The 24,622-nt window shown below is 51.1% G+C and overlaps 2 protein-coding genes across 2 annotated transcripts in view; both read right to left on the bottom strand.

The window, feature by feature from the left end:
• The window catches only part of usp39 (ubiquitin specific peptidase 39), a 33,374-nt gene extending 26,286 nt beyond the window's left edge, over window positions 1-7,088 (bottom strand). Inside the window, exon 1 of the mRNA XM_078239259.1 lies at window positions 6,648-7,088. Coding sequence (XP_078095385.1) covers window positions 6,648-6,846 — 199 coding nt within the window. The 5' untranslated portion in view covers window positions 6,847-7,088. The remainder of the gene's footprint in view (window positions 1-6,647) is intronic.
• Window positions 7,089-14,009: 6,921 nt separating this feature from the next.
• The window catches only part of LOC144510042 (hexokinase-2-like), a 53,163-nt gene continuing 42,550 nt past the window's right edge, over window positions 14,010-24,622 (bottom strand). The window contains exons 14-17 of the mRNA XM_078239256.1: window positions 23,916-24,099; window positions 22,382-22,537; window positions 17,714-17,947; window positions 14,010-16,016 (exon numbers count right to left, since the gene is read on the bottom strand). Coding sequence (XP_078095382.1) covers window positions 15,872-16,016; window positions 17,714-17,947; window positions 22,382-22,537; window positions 23,916-24,099 — 719 coding nt within the window. The 3' untranslated portion in view covers window positions 14,010-15,871. The remainder of the gene's footprint in view (window positions 16,017-17,713; window positions 17,948-22,381; window positions 22,538-23,915; window positions 24,100-24,622) is intronic.

Below are 24,622 nucleotides of genomic sequence, written 5' to 3'. Positions count from 1 at the left end.
CGAACCCGCACATCTTTGGAGTGTGGGAGGAAACTGGAGCACCCAGAGGAAACCCACGCAGACATGGGGGAGAAGGTGCCAACTCCACACAGACAGCGACCCAAAGCTGGGTAATGAACTCAGGTCCCTGGCGCTGTGAGGCAGCAGAGGGAGAAACGTTCCCGCCCGTAACAGGATCGAGAACGAGAGGGACACAGGTTTAAAGGGATTTTCAAAAGAAGCAAATGTGATGAGAGAAAAATCTCTTTCACGCAGCGAGTGATTGGGGTCTGGAAACGTGGTGGAGGCGGGTTCAATCGAGACGTTCGAGAGGGTTTTCAGATGATTATTTGGATAGAAACAATGTGCAGGGGTACGGGGGGGAAAGGCAGGGGATTGGCACAAAGTCATGATGCTGGTTTGGAGAGTCAGGACAGACATGATGCTGGTTTGGGGAGTGAGTACAGACATGATGCTGGTTTGGGGAGTGAGTACAGACATGATGCTGGTTTGGAGAGTCAGTACAGACAGGATGCTGGTTTGGGGAGTGAGTACAGACATGATGCTGGTTTGGAGGGTCAGTACAGACAGGATGCTGGTTTGGAGAGTGAGTACAGACATGATGCTGGTTTGGAGAGTCAGTACAGACAGGATGCTGGTTTGGAGAGTGAGTACAGACATGATGCTGGTTTGGAGACACAGTACAGACATGATGCTGGTTTGGGGAGTGAGTACAGACAGGATACTGGTTTGGAGAGTGAGTACAGACAGGATGCTGGTTTGGAGAGTGAGTACAGACATGATGCTGGTTTGGAGACACAGTACAGACATGGTGCTGGTTTGGGGAGTGAGTACAGACATGATGCTGGTTTGGGGAGTGAGTACAGACATGATGCTGGTTTGGAGAGTGAGTACAGACATGGTGCTGGTTTGGAGAGACAGTACAGACATGATGCTGGTTTGGAGAGTGAGTACAGACATGATGCTGGTTTGGGGAGTGAGTACAGACATGACGCTGGTTTGGAGAGTGAGTACAGACATGATGCTGGTTTGGAGAGTGAGTACAGACATGGTGCTGGTTTGGAGAGACAGTACAGACATGATGCTGGTTTGGGGAGTGAGTACAGACATGATGCTGGTTTGGGGAGTGAGTACAGACATGATGCTGCTTTGGGGAGTGAGTACAGACATGATGCTGGTTTGGAGAGTGAGTACAGAGATGACGCTGGTTTGGAGAGTGAGTACAGACATGATGCTGGTTTGGAGAGTGAGTACAGACATGATGCTGGTTTGGAGAGTGAGTACAGACATGATGCTGCTTTGGGGAGTGAGTACAGACAGGATGCTGGTTTGGAGAGTGAGTACAGAGATGACGCTGGTTTGGAGAGTGAGTACAGACATGATGCTGCTTTGGGGAGTGAGTACAGACATGATGCTGGTTTGGAGAGTGAGTACAGACATGATGCTGGTTTGGAGAGTGAGTACAGACATGGTGCTGGTTTGGAGAGACAGTACAGACATGATGCTGGTTTGGGGAGTGAGTACAGACATGATGCTGGTTTGGGGAGTGAGTACAGACATGATGCTGCTTTGGGGAGTGAGTACAGACATGATGCTGGTTTGGAGAGTGAGTACAGAGATGACGCTGGTTTGGAGAGTGAGTACAGACATGATGCTGGTTTGGAGAGTGAGTACAGACATGATGCTGGTTTGGAGAGTGAGTACAGACATGATGCTGCTTTGGGGAGTGAGTACAGACATGATGCTGGTTTGGAGAGTGAGTACAGACATGATGCTGGTTTGGAGAGTGAGTACAGACATGATGCTGCTTTGGGGAGTGAGTACAGACAGGATGCTGGTTTGGAGAGTGAGTACAGACATGATGCTGGTTTGGAGAGTGAGTACAGACATGATGCTGCTTTGGGGAGTGAGTACAGACATGATGCTGGTTTGGAGAGTGAGTACAGAGATGACGCTGGTTTGGAGAGTGAGTACAGACATGATGCTGGTTTGGGGAGTGAGTACAGACATGATGCTGCTTTGGGGAGTGAGTACAGACATGATGCTGGTTTGGAGAGTGAGTACAGAGATGACGCTGGTTTGGAGAGTGAGTACAGACATGATGCTGGTTTGGAGAGTGAGTACAGACATGATGCTGGTTTGGGGAGTGAGGACAGACATGATGCTGGTTTGGGGAGTGAGTACAGACATGATGCTGGTTTGGAGAGTGAGTACAGACATGATGCTGCTTTGGGGAGTGAGTACAGACATGATGCTGGTTTGGGGAGTGAGTACAGACATGATGCTGGTTTGGAGGGTGAGTACAGACAGGATGCTGGTTTGGAGAGTGAGTACAGACATGATGCTGGTTTGGGGAGTGAGTACAGACATGATGCTGCTTTGGGGAGTGAGTACAGACATGATGCTGCTTTGGGGAGTGAGTACAGACATGATGCTGCTTTGGGGAGTGAGTACAGACATGATGCTGGTTTGGAGAGTGAGTACAGACATGATGCTGGTTTGGAGAGTGAGTACAGACATGATGCTGGTTTGGAGAGTGAGTACAGACATGGTGCTGGTTTGGAGAGACAGTACAGACATGACGCTGGTTTGGGGAGTGAGTACAGACATGATGCTGGTTTGGAGAGTGAGTACAGACATGATGCTGGTTTGGAGAGTCAGTACAGACAGGATGTTGGTTTGGAGAGTCAGTACAGACATGGTGCTAGTTTGGAGAGTGAGTACAGACATGATGCTGGTTTGGAGAGTGAGTACAGACATGATGCTGGTTTGGAGAGTGAGTACAGACATGATGCTGGTTTGGAGAGTGAGTACAGACATGATGCTGGTTTGGAGAGTGAGTACAGACATGGTGCTGGTTTGGAGAGACAGTACAGACATGATGCTGGTTTGGAGAGACAGTACAGACATGACGCTGGTTTGGAGAGTGAGTACAGACATGGTGCTGGTTTGGAGAGACAGTACAGACATGATGCTGGTTTGGAGAGACAGTACAGACATGACGCTGGTTTGGAGAGTGAGTACAGACATGATGCTGGTTTGGGGAGTGAGTACAGACATGATGCTGGTTTGGAGAGTCAGTACAGACATGACGCTGGTTTGGAGAGTGAGTACAGACATGATGTTGGTTTGGGGAGTGAGTACAGACATGATGCTGGTTTGGGGAGTGAGTACAGACATGATGCTGGTTTGGAGAGTCAGTACAGACATGATGCTGGTTTGGAGAGTGAGTACAGACATGACGCTGGTTTGGGGAGTGAGTACAGACAGGATGCTGGTTTGGGGAGTGAGTACAGACATGATGCTGGTTTGGGGAGTGAGTACAGACATGATGCTGGTTCGGGGAGTGAGTACAGACATGATGCTGGTTTGGAGAGTGAGTACAGACATGATGCTGGTTTGGAGAGTGAGTACAGACATGATGCTGGTTTGGGGAGTGAGTACAGACATGATGCTGGTTCGGGGAGTGAGTACAGACATGATGCTGGTTTGGAGAGTGAGTACAGACATGATGCTGGTTTGGAGAGTGAGTACAGACATGATGCTGGTTTGGAGAGTGAGTACAGACAGGATGCTGGTTTGGAGAGTGAGTACAGACATGGTGCTGGTTTGGAGAGACAGTACAGACATGATGCTGGTTTGGAGAGTGAGTACAGACATGATGCTGGTTCGGGGAGTGAGTACAGACATGATGCTGGTTTGGAGAGTGAGTACAGACATGATGCTGGTTTGGAGAGTGAGTACAGACATGATGCTGGTTTGGAGAGTGAGTACAGACAGGATGCTGGTTTGGAGAGTGAGTACAGACATGGTGCTGGTTTGGAGAGACAGTACAGACATGATGCTGGTTTGGAGAGTGAGTACAGACATGATGCTGGTTTGGAGAGTGAGTACAGACAGGATGCTGGTTTGGAGAGTGAGTACAGACATGGTGCTGGTTTGGAGAGACAGTACAGACATGATGCTGGTTTGGAGAGTGAGTACAGACATGATGCTGGTTTGGAGAGTGAGTACAGACAGGATGCTGGTTTGGAGAGTGAGTACAGACATGGTGCTGGTTTGGAGAGACAGTACAGACATGATGCTGGTTTGGAGAGTGAGTACAGACATGATGCTGGTTTGGAGAGTGAGTACAGACATGATGCTGGTTTGGAGAGTGAGTACAGACATGATGCTGGTTTGGGGAGTCAGTACAGACATGATGCTGGTTTGGAGAGTGAGTACAGACATGATGCTGGTTTGGAGAGTGAGTACAGACATGGTGCTGGTTTGGAGAGACAGTACAGACATGATGCTGGTTTGGAGAGACAGTACAGACATGACGCTGGTTTGGAGAGTGAGTACAGACATGATGCTGGTTCGGGAAGTGAGTACAGACACAGGATGCTGGTTTGGAGAGTGAGTACAGACAGGATGCTGGTTTGGAGAGTGAGTACAGACATGATGCTGGTTTGGAGAGTGAGTACAGACATGATGCTGGTTTGGAGAGTGAGTACAGACATGATGCTGGTTTGGGGAGTCAGTACAGACATGATGCTGGTTTGGAGAGTGAGTACAGACATGATGCTGGTTTGGAGAGTGAGTACAGACAGGATGCTGGTTTGGAGAGTGAGTACAGACATGTGCTGGTTTGGAGAGACAGTACAGACATGATGCTGGTTTGGAGAGTGAGTACAGACATGATGCTGGTTTGGAGAGTGAGTACAGACATGATGCTGGTTTGGGGAGTCAGTACAGACATGATGCTGGTTTGGAGAGTGAGTACAGACATGATGCTGGTTTGGAGAGTGAGTACTGACAGGATGCTGGTTTGGAGAGTGAGTACAGACATGTGCTGGTTTGGAGAGACAGTACAGACATGATGCTGGTTTGGAGAGTGAGTACAGACATGACGCTGGTTTGGAGAGTGAGTACAGACATGGTGCTGGTTTGGAGAGACAGTACAGACATGATGCTGGTTTGGAGAGACAGTACAGACATGACGCTGGTTTGGAGAGTGAGTACAGACATGATGCTGGTTCGGGAAGTGAGTACAGACAGGATGCTGGTTTGGAGAGTGAGTACAGACAGGATGCTGGTTTGGAGAGTGAGTACAGACATGATGCTGGTTTGGAGAGTCAGTACAGACATGACGCTGGTTTGGAGAGTCAGTACAGACATGACGCTGGTTTGGAGAGTGAGTACAGACATGATGCTGGTTTGGGGAGTGAGTACAGACATGATGCTGGTTTGGGGAGTGAGAACAGACATGATGCTGGTTTGGGGAGTGAGTACAGACATGATGCTGGTTTGGAGAGACAGTACAGACATGGTGCTGGTTTGGAGAGACAGTACAGACATGATGCTGGTTTGGAGAGACAGTACAGACATGATGCTGGTTTGGAGAGTGAGTACAGACATGAAGCTGGTTTGGAGAGACAGTACAGACATGATGCTGGTTTGGAGAGTGAGTACAGACATGATGCTGGTTTGGAGAGTGAGTACAGACATGATGCTGGTTTGGAGAGACAGTACAGACATGATGCTGGTTTGGAGAGTGAGTACAGACATGATGCTGGTTTGGAGAGTCAGTACAGACATGATGCTGGTTTGGAGAGTCAGTACAGACATGATGCTGGTTTGGAGAGTGAGGACAGACATGATGCTGGTTCGGGGAGTGAGTACAGACATGATGCTGGTTTGGGGAATGAGTACAGACATGATGCTGGGTTGGGGAGTGAGTACAGACATGATGCTGGTTCGGGGAGTGAGTCCAGACATGATGCTGGTTCGGGGAGTGAGTCCAGACATGATGCTGGTTTGGAGAGTGAGTACAGACATGATGCTGGCTTGGAGAGTGAGTACAGACATGAAGCTGGTTTGGAGAGTGAGTACAGACATGAAGCTGGTTTGGAGAGTGAGTACAGACATGACGCTGGTTTGGAGAGTGAGTACAGACATGATGCTGGTTTGGAGAGTGAGTACAGACATGATGCTGGTTTGGAGAGTCAGTACAGACATGATGCTGGTTTGGAGAGTCAGTACAGACATGATGCTGGTTTGGAGAGACAGTAAGAAGTCTCACAACACCAGGTTAAAGTCCAACAGGTTTATTTTGTTGCAAAAGCCACTAGCTTTCGGAGCGCTGCTCCTTCGTCAGGTGAGTGGGATTTCAGTTCACAAACAGGGCATATAAAGACACGAACGCAATTTACAAGATAATGGTTGGAATGCGAGTCTTTACAGGTAATCAAGTCTCAAATGCACAGACAATGTGAGTGGAGAGATGGTTAAGCACAGGTTAAAGAGGTGTGTATTGTCTCCAGACAGGAGTTAGTGAGATTTTGCAAGCCCAGGCAAGTCGTGGGGGTTACAGATAGTGTGACATGAACCCAAGAACGACGATCGTGTGACATGAACCCATGTCACAGACATGATGGGCCAAATGGCCTTTCTGTATTGTGACAAACTGCGCCTGCGCGAGTCTCCCTGTCTCACTGCGCCGGCGCGCCGCTCGGCTCGGCTCGGCCCGGCTCCGAGATCTTTCTGGAAAGATATCCGGGGGCCCCGCGGCCGCTGAATGGAGGGGAGCGCCTGCACGACGCCCACAGTTCCCGCTAGCGCCTACTAATCCCCCCGTCCCTGTTAGCGAGTCCCGATACCAGTACCTGGCTCCAGCTCCGCCTCATCCCCGCTTTCTACATCCAGCTGCCGCTTTACCGCCGCCATCACTAACCAGGCCGCTGGCTGCCTGTGCGCAGGCGCGGGGCCCGTCGACCGGCTGTGCGCAGTCGCGGTGCCTGCCGGCTCACTGTGCGCAGGCGCGGGGCCCGCCATCCGGCTGTGCGCAAGCGCGGGGCCCGCCATCCGGCTGTGCGCAAGCGCGGGGTCCGCCGATCGGCTGTTCTCAAGCGCAGGGCCCGCCGGATCACTCTACGCAGGCGCGAGGCCCGCCGATCGGCTGTGCGCAAGCGTGGGGCCCGCTGGCTGTGCGCAGGCGCGGGGAGGCCTGCCTTCACCGCACTCAACCCAGTCACTCTCGCTACAATTTGTTCGCTGCTGCAGATTGCTCTGTCACTCCCTCCTGCCTGCGCTGGGGTCGCTGTCTCGCCCCTTGTCCCTTTTCCTCTGTCACTCTCTCCTCCCACCGCTGGTGTCGCTGTTTCCATCCCTCTCGCTCTGTCACTCTCCTCCCACCGCTGGTGTCGCTGTCTCCCTCCCTCTCGCTGTGTCACTCCTCCCACCGTTGGTGTCGCTGTCTCTCTCCCTCTCGCTGTATCATTCTCTCCTCCCACCGCTGGTGTCGCTGTCTCCCTCCCTCTCGCTGTGTCACTCCTCCCACCGCTGGTGTCGCTGTCTCCCTCCCTCTCGCTGTGTCACGCCTCCCACCGCTGGTGTCGCTGTCTCCCTCCCTCTCGCTGTGTCACTCCTCCCACCGCTGGTGTCGCTGTCTTCCTCCCTCTCGCTGTATCACTCTCTCCTCCCACCGCTGGTGTCGCTGTCTCCCTCCCTCTCGCTGTATCACTCTCTCCTCCCACCGCTGGTGTCGCTGTCTCCCTCCCTCTCGCTGTATCACTCTCTCCTCCCACCGCTGGTGCCGCTGTCTCCCTCCCTCTCGCTGTATCACTCTCTCCTCCCACCGCTGGTGTCGCTGTCTCCCTCCCTCTCGTTCTACCATTCGCTCCTTCCACCGCTGGTGTCGCTGTCCCTCCTTCTGACTCTGCAATTGTCTAAATGCTTAAGACAAAATTGTACCCGCCTCTATTACCACCTTTGGCAACTTGTTCCAGACACTCCGCCCTCTGTGTGAAAACATTGCCCCCTGGACCCTTTTGTATCTCTCCCCTCTCACCTTAACCCTATGCCCACTAGTTTTAGACTCCCCTACCTTTGGGAAAAGATGTTGACTATCTAGCTGATCTGTGCCCCTCATTATTTTATAGACCTCTATAAGATCACCCCTCAGCCTCCTACGCTCCAGGGAAAAAAGTCCCAGTCTATCCAGCCTCTCCTTATAACTCAAACCATCAAGTCCCGGTAGCATCCTAGTAAATCTTTTCTGCACTCTTTCTAGTTTAATAATATCCTTTCTATAATAGGGTGACCAGAACTGTACACAATGTCCCAAGTGTGGACCATCTACAAGATGCACTGTAACAATTCACCAACGATCCTGAGACGGCGCCTTCCAAACCCACGACCACTTCCATCTAGAAGGACAAGGGCAGCAGATACATGGGAACACCACCACCTGCAAGTTCCCCTCCGAGCCACTCAATCCTGACTTGGCCGTTCCTTCGTAGTCGTTGGGTCAAAATCCTGAACTCTCTCCCTGATGTCATTGTGGGTCAACACACAAAACATGGACTGCAGCGATTCAAGATGGCAGCTCACCATCACCTTCTCAAGGGGCAACTAGGGATGGGCAATAAATGCTGGACCCAGCCAGTGATGCCCATGTCCCATGAATGAGTAAAAAAAAAGTCTTATACAACTTCAACCAGACGTCCCAACTCTTGTATTCAATCTTCTGACCAATGAAACCAAGTATGACTGATGGGATCGTGAACGGTATTGGCAAGTTGGACGTGGAAAGGATGGTTCCTCTTGTGGGTGAGTCCACTGGGGGACACGGTTTTCAAATTGGCGGTCGCCCTTACAGGACAGAAGTGAGGAATCTTTGATCGCTCAGGGAAGGGTTGTGCACCTTTAGAACTCTCAGTCTCAGAAGGCGGTAACGGTGCAGTCACTGGATAACGTTACGGCAGAGTTAGATCAATCTTCATCCCAAGTGTCACAATTTGCTGAGTTCTCTCTGTCCCTCGTGTTGCAAAGGATGGATTTGACAACATTGAGCCTTTCGATCAGACAAATCTGTGCAGGAAAGCACCTTTGGCCACAAGTCAATCACACAACGCCCTCCAGGCACTCTGCAAAGAGGGGATTGTTTAAAGTTTATTTATTGGTGTCACAAGTAGGCTTACATTAACACTGAAATGAAGTTACTGCGAAAATCCCCTCGTCGCTGGCACTGGAGTGGGTGCAGAGGAGATTCACTGGGTTGATTTCGGAGTTGAGAGGGTTGGCTTATGAGGAGAGACTGTGTAGACTGGGGCTATACTCATTGGAATTCAGAAGAATGAGGGGAGATCTTATAGAAACATATAAGATTATGAAGGGAATAGATAAGATAGAAGCAGGGAGGTTGTTTCTACAGGCGAGTTAAACTAGAACTAGGGGGCATGGCCTCAAAATAAGGGGGAGCAGATTTAGGACTGAGTTGAGGAGGAACGTCTTCACACAAAGGGTTGTGAATCTGTGGAATTCCCTGCCCAGTGAAGCAGTTGAGGCTACCTCATTGAATGTTTTTAAGGCAAGGATAGATCGATTTTTGAACAGTGAAGGAATTAAGGGTTATGGTGAGCGGGCGGGTAAGTGGAGTTGAGTCCACGAAAAGATCAGCCATGATCTTATTGAATGGCGGAGCAGGTGCAAGGGGCCAGATGGCCTACTCCTGCTCCTCGTTCTTATGTCGCCACACTCCGGCACTTGTTCGGGTACACTGAGGGAGAATTTAGCACCTAACCAGCATATCTTTTGGACTGTGGGAGGAAACCGGAGCATTGGATAAATGTGAGGTTATTCATTTCGGACGCAGAAACAAGGCGGCAGATTACCACCTGAATGGCTGTAAAGTGGGAGAGGGGAGTGTGCAGCGGGACCTGGGTGTCCTTGTGCACCAGTCGCTGAAGGTAAGCATGCAGGTGCAGCAGGCGGTAAAGAAGGCAAATGGTATGTTGGCCTTCATTGTGAGAGGTTTCGAGCACAGGAGCAGGGATGTGTTGTTGCAATTATACAGGGCCTTGGTGAGGCCACACCTAGAATATTGTGTGCAGTTTTGGTCTCCTTTTCTGAGGAAGGATGTTCTTGCTCTCAAGGGAGTGCAGCGAAGGTTTACCAGGCTGATTCCGGGGATGGTGGGACTGATGTGTGAGGAGAGATTGACTCGGTTAGGATTGTTTTCGCTGGAGTTCAGACGAATGAGGGGGGATCTCATAGCGACTTATAAAATTCTAACAGGACTAGACAGGGTGGATGCAGGGAGGATGTTCCCGATGGTCGGGGGGAGTCCAGAACCAAGGGGGGTCACAGTCTGAGGATTCGGGGTAGACCATTTAGGATGGAGATGAGGAGACATTTCTTCACCCAAAGAGTGGTGAGTCTGTGGAATTCATTACCACAGGAAGTAGTTGATGCCAAAACATTGAATGTATTCAAGAGGAGGCTGGATATAGCACTTGGGGTGAATGGGATCAAAGGTTATGGGGAGAAAGCAGGATTAGGCTATTGAGTTGGATGATCAGCCATGATGGTGATGAATGGCGGAGCAGGCTCGAAGGGCCGAATGGCCTCCTCCTGCTCCTATCTTCTATGTTTCACCGGAGGAAACCCACGTAGACACAGGGAGAACGTGCAGATTCCGCACAGACAGTGACCCGAGGCCGGGAATCGAACCCGGGTCCCTGGCGCTGTGAGGCTGCAGCGCTTACCACTGTGCCATCCAAAGGTTTATTTCTCTGAAGTTCTGTTGCTGGAGGATACATATCTTTCTCTGGAGGCTGCTGTGTGGGAGTCAGAGACAGGTGTCTGTCTGTATCTGACTGGAAGGGCTAAAAAGCTAGAAATCTCGCCTCCGCGTGAAAGACAACCCAAGACGGGAATCGAACCCGGGTCCCTGGCTGCAGTGTTAACCGCTGTGCCGCCCTGAATCCTGCTGGATAGTTTCCCGAGTGGTCTCTCCAGCTTTTCAAAAAATACCTCAAACCAGAGACAAAATAATCGCAACAGGTCTTTTGTGTTTAATGGAAAATCTATAATTTAATCCACTGAGTATATAAAGCAAGGGGTAAACAGGCAACTGGAACAGTGATAGCAGCCTTATAAACAGCCCGGACACAATAGAAAAATAACACACTGGCCCTATGACACTAAACCATCAAAATAAATATTAATAAATAACGCAGCCACTATCTCACAACTGAAGACTGGCAATGCAGGGCTGAAGTCTATTGCACAATCTCCACTCGGCTCACAATCATCTACTCAGGAGTTTGCGAGATAACTCTCGTCAGAGAACCAGGCACGCAATACCACGGCCTCTTGGTTGTTGGGGAGTTTTATTGGTGTGCAGGTCGGGTGCAATCTTCTCACATCTGAGTTTCCTTCTGCACAGAGTCTTGAGTCGCACCCATAAATTTTGCCAAGGTTTGAAAAGGGAGAAGTGGGGGGAAGGGATGTTGATTTGCACCAGTGGACACTGAAAAGCAGTCAACTGCCCAGACTCTCGGTCGTAACAGAAAGACCAGGAGGAAAGCAGTGACCGTTTTATCCCATCCTTGTTACATAACACAAGGCCACCTTTTACGGTTCCAGACACAGCAGGAGAGTCTCCCAACACTGGAGGCAATGCAACTCCTCACATGTTACCACTCCCCCACTCTTGCTAAAATGAGATGGAAATGTTTCTTGGCAATGGTTGCAAAGACTGCCCGATGAACTTGGAGAAAACCATTGCATCCCGTTTATAAAGCGCACTGCCTTAAAACCCCATCAGCTTCAGAATAGAATCCCTGCAGAGCAGAATGGGGCCATTCAGCCCGTAACGCCTGTACCAACTCTCCGAAATAGCATCTTTCCACCTCCCCTCCCCGTAATCCCGCGCATTTACCCTGCTAAAGCCCCCAACCCACACATCTTTGGACACTAAGCGGCAATTTAGCATGGCCAATCCCCTTAATCTATACATCTTTGGACACAGAGGTAATTTAGCATAGCCAATCCACCTAACCTGCACATCTTTGAACACTAAGGGGCAATTTAGCATAGCCAATCCACCTAACCTATATCTTTGGACACTAAGGGGCAATTTAGCATGGCCAATCCACCTAACCCGCACATCTTTGGACACTAAGGGGCAATTTAACAAGGCCAATCCACCTAACCTGCACATCTTTGGACACTAAGGGGCAATTTAGCATAGCCAATCCACCTAACCTGCACATCTTTGGACACTAAGGGGCAATTTAACAAGGCCAATCCACCTAACCCGCACATCTTTGGACACTAAGGGTCAATTTAGCATGGCCAATCCACCTAACCTGCACATCTTTGGACACTAAGGGGCAATTTAGCATAGCCAATCCCCCTAACCTGCACATCTAAGGGGCAATTTAGCATGGCCAATCCACCTAACCTGCACATCTTTGGACACCAAGGGGCAATTTAACAAGGCCAATCCACCTAACCCGCACATCTTTGGACACTAAGGGGCAATTTAGCATAGCCAATCCACCTAACCTGCACATCTTTGGACACTAAGGGGCAATTTAACAAGGCCAATCCACCTAACCCGCACATCTTTGGACACGAAGGGTCAATTTAGCATGGCCAATCCACCTAACCTGCACATCTTTGGACACTAAGGGGCAATTTAGCATAGCCAATCCCCCTAACCTGCACATCTAAGGGGCAATTTAGCATGGCCAATCCACCTAACCTGCACATCTTTGGACACTCAGGGACAATAATGCTAAGTTTATGTCTCCAGTCGGGAGTTTCTCCAGACGGTTATTTGGGAAGCTGTGCGCCACGGAAGGAGAAGACCTTTCTGTGGAATTCTGTGACAGGAATTGATTTCCGAAGCTCGAATTGAGCAAAACGCACTTTCTACATTCACTTAATATTCTTCAAAAGAAGAGTTTGTTCCGCCTTCGTGTCAGGTAAATATCGATCCTGAGTTTGAATGTCAGGACAATGTGCCATCTCAGTGCCGTCCCCCCACCCCACATGTCTTCACAGCAATGGCAATGAGAGGTGTGTTTCGAATGGAACACACTGTTATATTACACATCTTCCTTCACCAAAAAAATATAAAAAACTATTGCTTTGAACATGGAATTGGAAAGGCAGAACCCCCCAACCCACCCACCGTCCCCCAATCACTTCCCCAAAACCAAGGTTAGTGACTGACGGGCAGCGGTGCAAGGAAGCCGTGTTAACCCTTTCCAAATGGCTGGGTAGGCCTCAGGCCTACTCCCAATTGGCTTTGTCTGGGCCTCGCCCTGCAGCCTGGGAAGTGCACAAGGGAAGATTGGGCAGGAAGGGGTTACTGCCACTCTTCTCACAAACCCTACCCAACCCCAAACCCCCTACCCTACCCCTACACCCCTCCCTCAAATAAAAACCCAGTCCCTTCCTGAGCAAAACGCATCTCAGGCAAACGCAGGCTGGAGCCGAACTCTAGGCCGGTCAACCCAGCGCATGCCAACGTGCCAGGAATGTTACACCCGCCCCCGCAAAATGAAGCCAACAGTTTCCTGTCACCAAGCCAATCGAATTTGGCTCACTGCGTTGAAGAGTCCTGAGGAATTCCTTCCCGGTGAGACAACGGTGAAGTCAGCACCAACGCCTTTTCCTTCATCGATCACCGGCGCGGTCCGCCATCTCCCGTTCAACGGCGATCGGAATACAATTGGCTGATTTCGAGCGGCGGTTGCCAGGGGGCGCTCTTGTATCAAAATGAGGGGGCAGGTACACACAGATATCCCGCCCCTCCTTCCAAAGTACAACTACATGGAAACTAGCGCTTGGAAAGTGGGATCAGAAAGCCCGACTCCCTTAGTATCCCAAACCCAAACAGCGCAATTCAACTGGGATCCAAGCACACTTCAGAGACCCATCCTCTCCCCCCGCAAGCGGTTGCGAAGGCTCTAAGTGGGTCACTCAACGCGCATGGTCATACACAGGAGGGATGAACGAAGGGGACCCTTGTCCTCCTCAGTCTCGCCAACCAAGTGCCCGAAGATATAATTCCAAAGGGAGTTCCGACATCCCAATGTTGACAGATCCCTGATTTCCTCCAGCCCTCCCCAAGAAATCCATGTCTCTTTACCACCCCCACCCACACACACACACACACCCACCCACACATACAGTGGGAAGCGCCCCCCCCCACCCCCTTTCCTGTCCAAGCACAAGTCGAACACACACAAGACAGGAGCAATGACAGAGGGCCCTCGGGTAGCAGCAGCCAGGTTGTTTGTGCTGTTATTGCATAGGAAGCAAATCTCCACCTCTTAACGTTGCGCTGAGTTCACTGGGACCGCAGGACAGCCGGAGCGAGCATCTCTCCCTCCATCCGCGTCCCATTCAACTCATTGACAACCCTATCACCTTTGGTATAAAAATATACATCCATCTATCTTCCCCCTGCTCCCAGATTGAGAGCTCGAGATACCCAGATTAAAACTTCTCCCGGGTAAATCATCCCTGCAGTGCAGAAGGAGGCCATTCGGCCCATCGAGTCTGCACCGACCACAATCCCACCCAGACCTTTATCCCGTAACCCCACATATTTACCCTGCTAATCTAACACTAGGGTCAATTTACCATGGCCAATCCACCTAACCTGCACATCTTTGGACAATAAGGGGCAATTTAGCATGGCCAATCCACCTAACTTGCACATCTTCGGACACTAAGGGACAATTTAGCATGGCCAATCCCCTTAACCTGCACATCTTTGGACACTAAGGGGCAATTTCGTGTGGCCAATCCATCTAACCTACACATCTTTGGGCACTAAGGGACAATTTAGCGTGGCCAATCCACCTAACCTACACATCTTTAGACACTAAGGGACAATTTAGCACGGCCAATCCACCTAACCTACACATCTTTGGACACTAAGGGACAATTTAGCACGGCCAATCCACCTAACCTACACATCTTTGGGCACTAAGGGACAATTCAGCATGGCCAATCTTTAGCTGGCGCTAAAGAGGCAGGGAATTGGTCATTTGACAGATTGCTTGCCAATCCAATCTCCTTTCACTTGTAAACATGGCTCACACTGGATGCCAAAGAAACCTTCTAAACCTTCACCTGAACCCGCCCACCCTTCTCCTCCCCTTCCCTACTCTAAGAGCTAAAGATGGTGGCCTCCGGATAATGGTTGGAGGGTCCATCGCTTTGTAAAGAGAGGGTGACCTACATGCCACCCTAATTGACTGGGTGAAGCCCCACCCCACCCACCCCGCTGTGGGGTGCCAGGCTCCGCGTCCTGAGTTCCTGGTTCTAACGGGCAAAAAGAGTGGGTGAGGAGCGGGGGTTGTGGGTTACAATCTGACGCTCAGCTGGGGGTGACAAGAGGGCGGGATCGGTAACTGCCCGACAGGCCGAACTGTCCCTCAGGGAGGTTTCGGCAGCGCGGCCAAGAGAGCAGTCGTGCGAGTCGCGGAGAGAGAGGGGAGGGGAGGCCTCACCCAGGAGGGAGCGTCTGGCCGATGCCAGGGGGGACTAAGTGGCACCGGGAGAACCCAGAGCTGCCAGCGTCCTCACGCCTTCCAAAGCCCAACCGTGTCTCCTCAGACCATCTCGGCTCCAAAATAGCCCCAACGCTGACTGGCCTAAGGGTAAGTGTGGGACCATAGCACCCCCTCCACATCCTGTCGATCATCTTGTTTCAAATTACACTCCATCCACCCCCACCCAACCCACCTTGTTACCAACTCCCGACCTCCAGTACTGAGAAGGCGCTGCAATTCTTAAATCAATCCCGGCTCTTGAAGATCAGCCAAGAGGGGGCAGCACAGAGTCAGCGAGCCCCCCCCCCCCCTCCCCACCCGAGAGAATGAGTGGGGGGCGGAGGGGGTGGTACCACTCTGATCCCGCAGGGAAATCCCCCGGGAGGGAGGGAAGGAGGTAGTGTGGCTCAGCGCTGGAATCGCTTGGAGGTGTAGCGAGGGGGATGGTGGGACGGGGAAGGAGGGAGGGAAACCCTACCTACCCCCCCCCCCCGCCCTTCCCCCCCCCTGGGGCTAGCAGGGGGCTGCTAGTGCTGTCCGGCCTCCCGGATACGGCAGGCGACGGCTGTGATCAGTGCGGCTCCCTTCCCGCTGCCATCTTCCGACTGTACAAAGGACACCTCGCACTTGGGGGACAGGCGTTTCACCGTCTCATGCATGATGCTGGAGAAACTGCCAAGAGAGAGAGAGAGAGGAGGCCGCCATTAAACCAGCGTCGAAAACAATCAAAAAAAGCCAGGTGTGGGTAAGAAACAAGAGTGGGGTAAACCGACACTCCCTCCCCGATCTCCACATCCCTCGATTGCCTCCCAATCCAAATCCCAGACCTCACCATGTCCCCACACTAGTTAGGCTTGGCGGCACAGGGGTTAGCACTGCTGCCTGCCTCACAGCCCCAGGGACCCCGGTTCGATTCCCAGCTTGGGTCACTGTCAATGAGGAGTCAGTGCGTTCTTCCCCGTGTCTGCGTGGGTTTCCTCCCACACTCCGAAAGACGTGCTGGTTAGGTGGATTGGCCGTGCTAAATTGCCCCTTACTGTCAGGGGGGATTGGGAGGATAAATACTGTGGGGTTACGGGGATAGGACAGGGCCTGGGTGGGATTATTGTCGGTGCAAGCTCAATGGGCCAAATGGCCTCCCGCACACTGTAGATTCTATAAATTGAATTCAAATTCCACCATCTGCCGTGGCGGGATTCGAACCCGGGTCCCCAGAACATTAGCCTGTTTTCTGGATTAATAGTCTAGCGTAAGGGTAGCGTGGTGACACAGTGGTTAGCACTGCTGTCTCACAGCGTCAGGGACCCGGGTTCGATTCCCGGCTCGGGTCACTGTCTGTGCGGAGTTTGCACGTTCTCCCCGTGTCTGCGTGGGTTTCCTCCGGGTGCTCCGGTTTCCTTCCACAGTCCGAAAGATGTGCAGGTTACGGGGTTTGGCCATGGTAAATTGCCACTTAGTGTCAGGGGGATTAGCAGGGTAAATATGTGGGATTATGGGGATAGGGCCTGGGTGGGATTGTGCAGACTCGATGGGCCGAATGATCTCCTCCTGCCCTGGAGCAATTCTATGATTCATTTTTGATTGACGATAATGGGAAGCATTTAGAAGGATGAGGGGGGGGAATCTCATTGAAACTTACAGATTACTGAGAGGCCTGGATAGAGTGGACGTGGGGGAGATGTTTCCATGAGTCGGAGAGACTCGGATCCGAGGGGCACAGCCTCAGAGTAAAGGGACGACCCTTCAGAACCGAGATGAGGAGGAATTTCTTCAGCCAGAGGGTTTGGTGAATCTGTGGAATTCATTGCCACAGAGGAGGCCGGGTCACTGAGTGTATTTAAGACAGAGATAGATAGGTTCTTGATTGGTAAGGGGGTCAAAGGTTACGGGGGAAAGGCGGGAGAATGGGGATGAGAAACCTATCAGCCATGGTGTAGTAGACTCGATGGGCCAAATGGCCTAATTCCACTCCTATATCTTATGGTTCGGGGGATAGTGTGGGACACAAGTGCTGAATCAGCAGTGTGGAATGGCAGAGCCAGCTCGATGGGCTGAGTGGCCTCCTCCTGTCTGTGGGATTTTATGGCCACCCTCGGGCGTGACTGGAGATTCCCGCCCGAGATCAACGGAGAGTTCCGTTGTCGGAGCCCTCGCCCAGGTGGTAGAGATCCGGCCTACATTCCCAATTCGGGATTGTTAACTCCAGGTCGGACTCGGACCTGGCTACGGGCTCTGGATTCCCAGTCCGCTGACATTCCTGCCACGTCACTGTGGGGTACGAGACGGTGCTGGGTTTGTGCGGCTGGGTTTGACCCCAGGCCGGACGCCTCCCTCCCCCCGGCTCCCGCCCTCCCCGGGGGGTGACTCACTGTGGGTGCAGCTTGTACAGTGTCCCATCCATCCCGACGGTGACCTTGAGGTAGTCCAGGTTGCGGTTCTCCCGGATTTTGTCGACAACAGCAGCCATCCCGGCGCCGCAGAGCTGCGCGGCCCTGCGCGACACCACGCCACACACCTCCTTGACGATGATGCTGTCGTCACACGTGCTCTGTAAGCCCAGCTGCTGGAGGATGGCTCGTACCTGGAGGAGAGCCAGCCGGTCGCTGGGGACAAGCAGAGAGGGGCAAGAGTTAACCCTCGAGGCAAAATGGGGAGTTAACCCTCGCGGCCCAGCGCGACTCCCTCGAGGCAAAATGGGGGCCTGGCATACATTGGTAGGAAGAGCATGAGGCAGACGTAGGCCATTCGGCCCATCAATGAGACCCTGACTGATCCGAATTTATAACCCTCAATTCCACTTTCAAAGAACACAGAGCAAAGAAAATTACAGCACAGGAACAGGCCCTTCGGCCCTCCCTGGCTGGCAGAGAGGAAACAAAGAGTGGGAATTAATGGGTGCTTTTCAAGTTGGCAGGCAGCAACTAGTGGGGTGCCCCAGGGATCGTTGCTGGGACCCCAGCTATTCACAATATATATTAATGATTTGGATGAGGGAACAAAATGTAACATCTCAAAGTTTGCAGATGATACCAAGTTGGGTAGGAGGGTGAACTGTGACGAGGATGCAGAGATCCTTCAGCATGATCTGGACAGGTTGGGTGAGTGGGTAAATCAATGGCAGATGCAGTATAATTTGGATAAATGTGAGGTTATTCACTTTGGAAGCAAAAACAAGAAGGCAGATTACTGCCTGAATGGTTGTAAATTGGGAGAGGGGAGTGTGCAGAGGGACCTGGGTGTCCTTGTGCACCAGTCGCTGAAGGTAAGCACGCAGGTGCAGCAGGCGGTAAAGAAGGCAAATGGTTTGTTGGCCTTCATTGCGAGAGGTTTCGAGTACAGGAGCAGGGATGTGTTGTTGCAATTATACAGGGCCTTGGTGAGGCCACACCTAGAGTATTGTGTGCAGTTTTGGTCTCCTTATCTGAGGAAGGATTGGCAGCTTAACATTCCAGGATACAGATATTTCAGGCGGGATAGAGGGGGATGTAAAAGGTGTGGGGGAGTTGCACTACTGGTTAAGGAGAATATCACAGCTGTACTCCGGGAGGACACCTCGGAGGGCTCATACAGCGAGGCAATATGGGTAGAGCTCAGGAATAGGAAGGGTGTAGTCACAATGTTGGGGGTTTACTATAGGCGACCCAACAACCAGCCGGAGATAGAGGAACAGATAGGTAGGCAGATTTTGGCAAGGTGTAAAAGTAACAGGGTTGTTGTGATGGGAGATTTTAACTTCCCCTACATTGACTGGGATTCACTTAGTGCTAGGGGCATGGATGGGGCAGAGTTTGTAAGGAACATCCAGGAGTGCTTCTTGAAACAGTATGTCGATAGTCCAACTAGGGAAGGGGCCATACTGGACCTGGTATTGGGGAATGAGTCCAGCCAGGTGGTCGATGTTTCAGTCGGGGAGCAGTTTGGGAACAGTGACCACAATTCAGTAAGCTTTAAGGTACCGATGGATAATGATAAGTTAGTCCTCAAGTGAAGGTGCTAAATTGGGGCAAGGCTAATTACAACAATATTAGACAGAAACTGAAGAATGTAGATTGGGGGCAGATGTTTGAGGGCAAATCAACATCTGGCATGTGCGAGGCTTTCAAGTGCAAGTTGATAGGGATTCAGGACTGGCACATTCCTGTAAGGATGAAGGATAAGTATGGCAAGTTTTGGGAACCTGGATAACGAGGGATATTGTGAGCCTAGTCAAAGAGAAAAAGGAAGCATTTGTCAAAGCAAGGAGGCTGGGAACACACGAAGCAAGTGTGGAATACAAGGAAAGTAGAAAGAAACTTAAGCAAGGAGTAAGGAGGGCTAAAAGGGGTCACGAAAAAGCATTGGCCAGCAGGATTAAGAAAAATCCCAAGGCTTTTTAAACATATATAAAGAGCAAGAGGGTAGCCAAGGAGAGGGTTGGCCCACTCAAGGACAAGGGAGGGAATCTATGTGTGGAGCCAGAGGAAATGGGCGAGGTATTAAATGAGTACTTTGCGTCAGTATTCACCAAAGAGAAGGACTTGGTGGATGATGAGTCTGGGAAAGGGTGTGTAGATAGTTTGAGTCATTTTGAGATTAAGAAGGAGGAGAAATTGGGATTCTTGAAAAACATTAAGGTAGAGAAGTCCCCAGGAACTGATGGGATATACCCCAGAATACTGAGAGAGGCAAGGGAGGAAATTGCTGGGGCCTTGAGAGAAATCTTTGGATCCTCACTGGATACAGGGGAGGTCATGATGTGGAGATGCCGGCGTTGGACTGGGGTGAACACGGTAAGAGTTTTAACTGTTAAAGTCCAACAGGTTTATTTGGTAGCAAATGCCATTAGCTTTCAGAGCGCTGCTCCTTCGCCAGATGGAGTGTGATTTGACGAAGGAGCAGCGCTCCGAAAGCTAATGGCATTTGCTACCAAATTAACCTGTTGGACTTTAACCTGGTGTTGTTAAAACTCTCACAGGGGAGGTCCCAGAGAATTGGAGAATAGCCAATGTTGTTCCTTTGTTTAAGAAGGGTAGCAAGAATAATCCAGGTAATTACAGGTCGGTGAGCCTTACGTCAATGGTAGGGAAATTATTGGAGAGGATTCTTCGAGACAGGATTTATTCCCATTTGGAAATAAGTGGATGTATTAGTGAGAGGCAACATGATTTTGTGAAGGGGAGATCGTATCTCACGAACTTGATCGAGTTTTTTGAGGAAGTGACGAAGATGATTGATGAGGATAGGGCAGTGGATGTTGTTGACATGGACTTCAGTAAGGCCTTTGACAAGGTCCCTCATGGCAGACTGGTGCAGAAGGTGAAGTCGCATGGGATCAGAGGTGAGCTGGCAAGGTGGATACAAAACTGGCTCGGTCAAAGAAGACAGAGGGTAGCAGTGGAAGGGTGCGTTTCTGAATGGAGGGCTGTGACAAGTGGTGTTCCTCAGGGATCAGTGCTGGGACCTTTGCTGTTTGTAATATATATAAATGATTTGGAGGAAAATGTAACTGGATTGATTAGTAAGTTTGCGGACGACACAAAGGTTGGTGGATTTGCGGATAGCGATGAGGACCATCAGAGGATACAGCAGGATGTAGATCAGTTGGAGACTTGGGCAGAGAGATGGCAGATGGAGTTTAATCCGGACAAATGTGAGGTAATGCATTTTGGAAGGTCTAATACAGATAGGAAATATACAGTAAATGGCAGAACCCTTAAGAGTATTGATAGGCAAAGGGATCTGGGTGTACAGGCACACAGGTCACTGAAAGTGGCAACGCAGGTGGAGAAGGTAGTCAAGAAGGCATACGGCATGCTTGCCTTCATTGGCTGGGGCATTGAGTTTAAAAATTGGCAAGTCATGTTATGTTGCAGCTTTATAGAACCTTAGTTAAACCGCACTTGGAATATAGTGTTCAATTCTGGTCGCCACACTACCAGAAGGATGTGGAGGCTTTGGAGAGGGTACAGAAAAGATTTACCAGGATGTTGCCTGGTATGGAGGGCATTAGCTATGAGGAGAGGTTGGAGAAACTTGGTTTGTTCTCACTGGAACGACGGAGGTTGAGGGGCGACCTGATCGAAGTCTACAAGATTATGAGGGGCATGGACAGAGTGGATAGTCAGAAGCTTTTTCCCAGGGTGGAAGAGTCAATTACTTGGGGGAACAGGTTTAAGGTGCGAGGGGCAAGGTTTAAAGGAGATGTACGAGGCAGATTTTTTACACAGAGGGTGGTGGGTGCCTGGAACTCGCTGCCGGGGGAGGGAGTGGAAGCGGATACGATAGTGACTTTTAAGGGGCGTCTGGACAAATACATGAATAGGATGGGAATGGAGGGATATGGTCCGGGAAGAGTTGGGGGTTTTAGTTCAGTCGGGCAGCATGCTCGGTGCAGGCTTGGAGGGCCGAAGGGCCTGTTCCTGTGCTGTAATTAATTTGTGCTTTGTCCTTTTATGTTCTTGCTCTCGAGGGAGCGCAGCGAAGGTTTACCAGGCTGATTCCGGGGATGGCGGGACTGATGTGTGAGGAGAGATTGACCAGGTTAGGTTTGTTTTCACTGGGGTTCAGACGAATGAGGGGGGATCTCATAGAGACTTATAAAATTCTAACAGGACCAGACAGGGTAGATGCAGGGAGGATGTTCCCGATGGTGGGGGAGTCCAGAACCAGGGGTCACAGTCTGAGGATTCGGGGTAGACCATTTAGGACGGAGGTGAGGAGACATTTCTTCACCCAAAGAGTGGTGAGCCTGTGGAATTCATTACCACAGGAAGTAGTTGATGTCAAAACATTGAATGTATTCAAGAGGAGGCTGGATATAGCACTTGGGGCGAATGGGGTCAAAGATTATGGGGAGAAAGCAGGATTAGGCTATTGGGTTGGATGATCAGCCATGGGGGATGAATGGGGGAGCAGGCTTGAAGGGCCGAATGGCCTCCTCCTGCTCCTATCTTCGATGTTTCTATCTTTCTCCCAATGTTTGTGTCCCCCGCCACCCTCGTCTTGCCTCGAACCTCCCCTCCCCCTGCCCCCTCCGCCGTCAGCCCCAAGTCACTCACCTCTCGATGTGAGACAGGAACTTGGTCTCGAAGATGCCCCGCGTCTTCAGCCGCTCAGAGATCTTACCCCGGAAGAGCAGCCCTCGCTTGGTGAAGTCGATGAGGATGTTGCGGACTATCTCCCCCAGGTACATGCCACTTATCATCTTCTCAAACCTGCCGGGTGGATCAGAAAGGAGGGGGAGGGGAAAAGACTCTTGTTACCACCGGCTGTGAAAAATAGCAGACTTGCCCATCGGAAACAGGATTCGCTTTCAAAGAAGAACAAAGAACAGTACAGCACAGGAACAGGCCCTTTGGCCCAACAAGCCTGCACCGATCACATTGTCCTATCCAGACCAACCGCCTGTATCTCTCTATTCCCCGTCTGTTCATGTGTCGATCCAGATAAGTCTTAAATGTCGCTAACGTATCTGCCTCAATCCCCTCACTGGGCAGCGCATTCCAGGCCCCTACCACCCTCTGTGTAAAAGACTTCCTCCGCACATCTCCCCTGAACCTTTCCCCCCTTATCCTGAACTTGTGCCTCCTTGTAATTGTCATTTCTGCCCTGGGAAAAAGCTCCCAACTCTTCACCCTATCCACACCCCCCATAATTTTATAAACTTCTATCAGGTCGCCCCCTCAGCCTCCGTCTTTCCAGGGAGAACAATCCCAGTTTATTCAATCTCTCCTCATAGCTAATGCCCTCCATACCAGGCAACATCCTGGTAAACCTTTTCTGTACTCCCTCCAAAGCCTCCACATCCTCCTGGTAGTGTGGTGACCAGAATTGGACACAGTATTCCAAATGTGGCCTAACCAACATTTTATAAAACTGTAACATAATTTGCTAACTGTTATACTCGATGCCCCGTCCGATGAAGGCGAGCACGCCACATGCTTTCTTCACCACCTTTTCCACCTGTGCTGCCACCTTTAAGGATCTGTGGACCTGTATTCCCAGATCTCTCTGAGTCTATACTCCTGATGGTTCTACCATTTATTTTATAGCTCCCACCTGAATTGGATCTACCAAAATGCCTCACCTTGCAATTGTCCGGATTAAATTCCATCTGCCGTTTCTCCGCCCAATTTTCCAGCCTATCTCTATCCTGCTGTATTCTTTTTCCGGATAACTTATCCCTATTCCCCATCCCTCCCCCCATTCCCCATCCCTCCCCCCATTCCCCATCCCCCCTCACTGCTCTGACCCTTTATTCATCACCACCAGCCCATCAATCGCAGTAGATACCAGATATTTATTATTGAATTCAAATTCCACCATTTGCCATGGCGGGATTCGAACCTGGATCCCCAGAACATTCATTGATTAATAGTCTAGTGATAATACCACTAGGCCATCACCTCCCCTCTGCACCCCCTCCAGTGCAATCACATCCTTCCTATAATGTGGCGGCCAGAACTGCACACAGTGCTCCAGCTGTGGCCTCACCAAAGAGTGAACACAGTGGTACCCCTCCCCACCACCCCGAGCGGGGAGGGGGGGATCAGATCCGGTTGGGAAGGGTTTTCCCCCCGGGGCCACCCCTACCTCTGCTTGCCGGGGTTCATCGAGAGCCGGTCCACTTCACGGTCAAATTCCGTCCAGATGTCATCCAGGCTGCCATTGTCACCAAAGGCACCCCACTCTGTGTTGATGCACATCCTCCCCTCATCCCCATCAACCATCTCCACGTTCTGCATCTCTTCCATGTAGCAGGCATTGCAGCCAGTCCCTGTGGACAACAAACCACCTCGAGATTAACCCCGGATTGGCCATGCTAAATTGCCCCTTAGTGTCAGGGGGACTAGCTAGGGTAAATGCATGGGGTTACGGGGATAGGGCCTGGGTGGGATTGTTATCGGTGCAGACTCAGAGGGGCCGAATGGCCTCCTTCTGCACTGTGGGGATTCTATTTCCAAATGGGACTCCAATATCCCAAGGCTCTTCCTGGGAGCGGCATCAACATTTAACACGAGCCTCACACCGGGAGATTCGAAAAGGGCGACATCTTTATGAGGGTGGAGGGAAAGTTTTCTCGGCCCGCGGGACTCAGGCCTGGAACGAGGAAGGTCAGAGACACCCACGAGGCCCAAAGTTCAGGAGATTCGGGAGGTTTGAGAGACCCGTGTCTATCTGGACAACACTGTGCTGCCTGAACAGCTCACAGGCAAGGGAGATAAAGGGACTGCAACGCTCACTGGGAGGAATGGGTGAAGTCTCCCGATGGGTTGGGTACAGGCCCGAGTGGGGCAAGG

Source organism: Mustelus asterias, chromosome 22 (genome assembly GCF_964213995.1).
Source record: "Mustelus asterias chromosome 22, sMusAst1.hap1.1, whole genome shotgun sequence".
Classification (NCBI taxonomy): domain Eukaryota; kingdom Metazoa; phylum Chordata; class Chondrichthyes; order Carcharhiniformes; family Triakidae; genus Mustelus; species Mustelus asterias.
This window is presented reverse-complemented; position numbering and strand designations above follow the sequence as displayed.